This window comes from Macrobrachium nipponense, chromosome 32 (genome assembly GCF_015104395.2).
Source record: "Macrobrachium nipponense isolate FS-2020 chromosome 32, ASM1510439v2, whole genome shotgun sequence".
Classification (NCBI taxonomy): Eukaryota; Metazoa; Arthropoda; class Malacostraca; order Decapoda; family Palaemonidae; genus Macrobrachium; species Macrobrachium nipponense.
The window spans coordinates 10,038,456-10,042,445 of NC_061094.1; the positions used below are offsets into that span (position 1 = coordinate 10,038,456).

Consider the following 3,990-nt stretch of genomic DNA (forward strand, 5'->3'; position numbering starts at 1 on the left):
CAAGGATAAAATTGAAGGTCTGGAATACGAAAACAACCAACTAAAGGAAATGGTCCAGACTCAAATGGCGGCGATGGCTCAACGGAACAGTGAGATCGAATCACTTGTTAATCTCGTCAAAGAAATATTAGTAGGTGACGGCGCGGATTCAAAAGGGAAAGACAAAATGGCCGCCATTCGGGGGGAAGGCTGCGCCGAACGACTGAAGGAAGGAGGCAGTAGCCCGAAATGTGATGCTGGACTGGGACTTCTCCGCGACTTGATCTTCGAGATGAGCCACGAGTTAGCGGGACTTCGAATGCACAAGCTGCAAGTAAACGAATTGTTTGGTCTGGCGAACGCAAGGGCCCACCAGATCGAAGAACAAGTCGAACAAATTATCGAGCTCAACGGGGAAGTTTCCCGACGAGAGAACTGGCTCGCGACAGCTAATGAGAAGCTGGTAGTGTTGGAACGCGAGCTCGTGAACGAACAAAAGAAAACAGAGGAAGTGAAACATTTGAGAGAGGAATTGGCTGCGGCTAATTTCAAGATAGACAGACTTCAGGAGGACAATTGCCAGAAGGAAAAACGAATCTTGGAGGTGGAGAGACGATTAGAAGACCTGGCAAACAAATTCGAGGAGAGGAGCGCAAAACTGGAGATGGAGGGTCAGGAAGAGAGACTTAGAGAAGAGAGGCACTCAGGAACAGACCTGTGTAAGGAAATAGAGGCTTATAAACAACAGATAATTGCGGAACTCGAGCATTCAAAGAGACGCACGAAAGAGGCCTCTAAGGAAAAGCTAGAGACCAGTGCATCGCTCTGCCAAAGTTCCTTCGGAAAGGAAATTGTAATTGAGTTAGGAAGACTTAAGGAGCAACTGTGCTTTAGGAAGGAGTCGAAAACTCCACGTCTGGGAGGTCACGTAGAAATGCTGGCGACCGAAGACCCAAGGCAATTGAGGAGCTCTGGAGAAACAGATAAGGCAACTGACATCACAGAATGCTTCCATGACAAAGACTTACAAGAGGTTCAGGGGTCAAAGGACAGGGGTATGCAGAGTTTGAGTGAAGTGATTGATCACCTCTTGAAACTGCAGAGAACAGAGGAAAACGACGACGCAGCAGCTGTGGTGAAAATGGTTGCCAAGCTACGAAAACAAAAGAAGATCCTGGGGTTCAGCAAAGAAGACATGGCCAATAAAGCACATATTGATGTTCACATCCATGTCCTCAACAGAGCGCGAGGAAAGGATGTCCAAACTCAGTTGGATAAGATTCTTGAATGCATGTGCCAACGCATGTGCCAATCACAACCTGCCACTGAGGACGTCAGTATTCTGCAAAACACCATCGTACCGGCACCTATCCAGGAGGAAAAAGACAGGTCAGATGCAGCGAAAATGGTTGCCGACCTTCGAAACCAAAAGAGGCTCCTGGGATGCATGAGGGAAGACATGGCCATGAAAGCACATCTTGATACTCACATCCATGTCCTTAACAGAGCACGAGGAAAAGATATTCATACCACAATGAATAACATTCTCGAGTGCATGTGCCAATCAAAACTTGCTGCTGAGGATGACAATATCCTGGAGTGCAACATCCTATCAGCAGCTCCCCAGGAGGAAGAAGTCCTCCTTGATTCCACTCATGAGGAGGTCCTAACTACCAAACAAGAAACCTCCAGTATTCCAAAGGAAGTCCTGGGAACATCCAAAACAATTATCTCTTCAGAGGACTTCATATTCATCTCAGAAGACCTCTGTCTCACTCCCCAGGCCGCCTCAATTGTTCCAGAAGACCTCTGTCTCACTCCCCAGGCCGCCTCAATTGTTCCAGAAGACCTCTGTCTCACTCCCCAGGCCGCCTCAATTGTTCCAGAAGACCTCTGTCTCACTCCCCAGGCCGCCTCAATTGTTCCAGAATTACCTCTGCTCTCACTCGCCCAGGCCGCTCATGTCCAGAAGACCTCTGTCTCACTGCCGCCTCAGTTGTTCCAGAAGACCTCTGTCTCACTCCCCAGGCCGCCTCAATTGTTCCAGAAGACCTCTGTCTCACTCCCCAGGCTGCCCCAATTGTTCAAAAAGAGCTATTCATTACGAAACAAAGGGATGCCTTCCATGTCGAGGGAGCAGCCATCAGTGGGGATGAACAAGAACTCCATAATGATAGGGAGGCCCTTAATATGGAGAGACTGGCTCAAATTAGGGAGAAAGAAGCCTTTGCTTCAGAAAGAGAAGCCTTCTACAGAGAAAAAGAAATATTTGATGAGGGCAAGGATGCCTTCCAAAGAGAGATGGCAACTTTCTATAGGGAAAAGGAAGAATTTCATATGAAAAAGGAAGCAGTAGATAGGGAAAAGGAAGAATTTCATATGAAAAAGGAAGCAGTAGATAGGGAAAAGGAAGAATTTCATATGGAAAAAGAAGCATTAGATAGGGAAAGGAAAGAATTTTCATATGGAAAAAAAGCATTAGATAGGAAAAGCAGCATTAGATACGGAAAGGGAAAAAAATTTTCTTTAAAAGAATATTAGATAGGAAAAAGGGAAGTATTAGATAGGGAAAAGTTAGATAGGGAAAAGGAAGAATTTGCAACTTTCTATAGGGAAAAGGAAGAATTTCATATGAAAAAGGAAGCAGTAGATAGGGAAAAGGAAGAATTTCATATGAAAAAGGAAGCAGTAGATAGGGAAAAGGAAGAATTTCATATGAAAAAGGAAGCAGTAGATAGGGAAAAGGAAGAATTTCATATGGAAAAAGAAGCATTAGATAGGGAAAAGGAAGAATTTGATCGGGTGTTGGAAGAATTTGATAGGGAAAACAAAGAAAGAGAGCATCAATTACAGGATTTCAAAATGGAAAAAGAAGAATTTCATATGGAAAAGGAAGCATTAGATAAGGAAAAGGAAGAATTTCATATGGAAAAGGAAGCATTAGATAGGGAAAAGGAAGAATTTCATATGGAAAAGGAAGAATTTCATATGGAAAAGCAAGCATTAGATAGGAAAAAGGAAGTATTAGATAGGGAAAAGGAAGCATTAGATAGGGAAAAGGAAGAATTTGATAGGGAAAACAAAGAAAGAGAGCACCAATTACAGGATTTCAATATGGAAAAGGAAACTTCAGATAGGGAAAAGGAAGAATTTCATGTGGAAAAGGAAGCATTATATAGGGAAAAGGAAGAATTTTATATGGAAAAGGAAGCATTGGATAGGGAAAAGGAAGAATTTGATAGGGTAAACAAAGAAAGAGAGCACCAATTACAGGATTTCAATGAAAAAACAGAAAAAATAGCACAACTGTGGAAAACTAAAAAGGAACGAATGCAGAAAGTAGAGCAGGAACTCTATCAGAAAATGATAGACTTCAAAGAAATGAAAGCAGAGTTTCTTAAAGAGAAAGAACAGTTTCTAAAGGAAAGGGAAGATTTTTATCAAAAGAAAGAGGAGACCATTCATAGTATAGAGAGGCGAGTAATAGAGGAAGTGCAGGTAGAGGAAAATTTAAATTGGAAAGCAACAAAAGAGAGGGAAGTACAGCTGGAGAAGAAGATTGAAGAACTTGAAAAGAGCAATAAAGGAAAAGACATGCAACTGGAAGAACTTGAAAAGAGCAATAAAGGAAAAGACAGGCAACTGGTAGAAAATAGGATTGAGAAATGCAATCTTTTGCATAATCTTTACAGAAGGGGACTTGTGGATGAAGAAACGGTGCAAAATTTCATGGAAGATACGATACACCAATACAGACTATAAACATAATGGAATAAAAACTGCACCTATGAAGCTGAAAGACTGTAAACACCCAGCGGTTGGGGGATGGCTAGTTGCTCTCTAACCATATAGGACACTGAATGGACGAAAAGCGAGACTTGGACCAGGAGAAGATGAAGAATGGGGAACAGACAGCAGTTTGGGGGATCAGGAGGAGCTGAAGGATAGGTACAGTCAGCAGTTGGGGGACTGCTGGTTGTTCTCTGGCCCGATAGGACATCGAATGGACGA

At 42.9% G+C, this 3,990-nt stretch overlaps 2 protein-coding genes across 2 annotated transcripts in view; both read left to right on the forward strand.

Annotated features, from left to right (window-relative positions):
• LOC135207360 (uncharacterized) overlaps positions 1-2,320 on the forward strand; it is a 2,370-nt gene extending 50 nt beyond the window's left edge. Inside the window, exon 1 of the mRNA XM_064239088.1 lies at positions 1-2,320. This exon is cut by the window's left edge and continues 50 nt beyond it. Within this exon, the coding sequence (XP_064095158.1) occupies positions 1-2,320 (2,320 nt within the window).
• A 290-nt stretch (positions 2,321-2,610) lies between these two features.
• LOC135207361 (trichohyalin-like) lies at positions 2,611-3,741 on the forward strand. Its single transcript, XM_064239089.1, has one exon. It carries the CDS (start codon positions 2,611-2,613, stop codon positions 3,739-3,741), a length of 1,131 nt encoding a protein of 376 aa, XP_064095159.1.
• Positions 3,742-3,990: the final 249 nt, after the last annotated feature.

Coding starts and splice junctions, on each gene's coding strand:
- LOC135207361 (XM_064239089.1), top strand. CDS start 2,611: ATGAAAAAGGAAGCAGTAGATAGGGAAAAGGAAGAATTTCATATGAAA.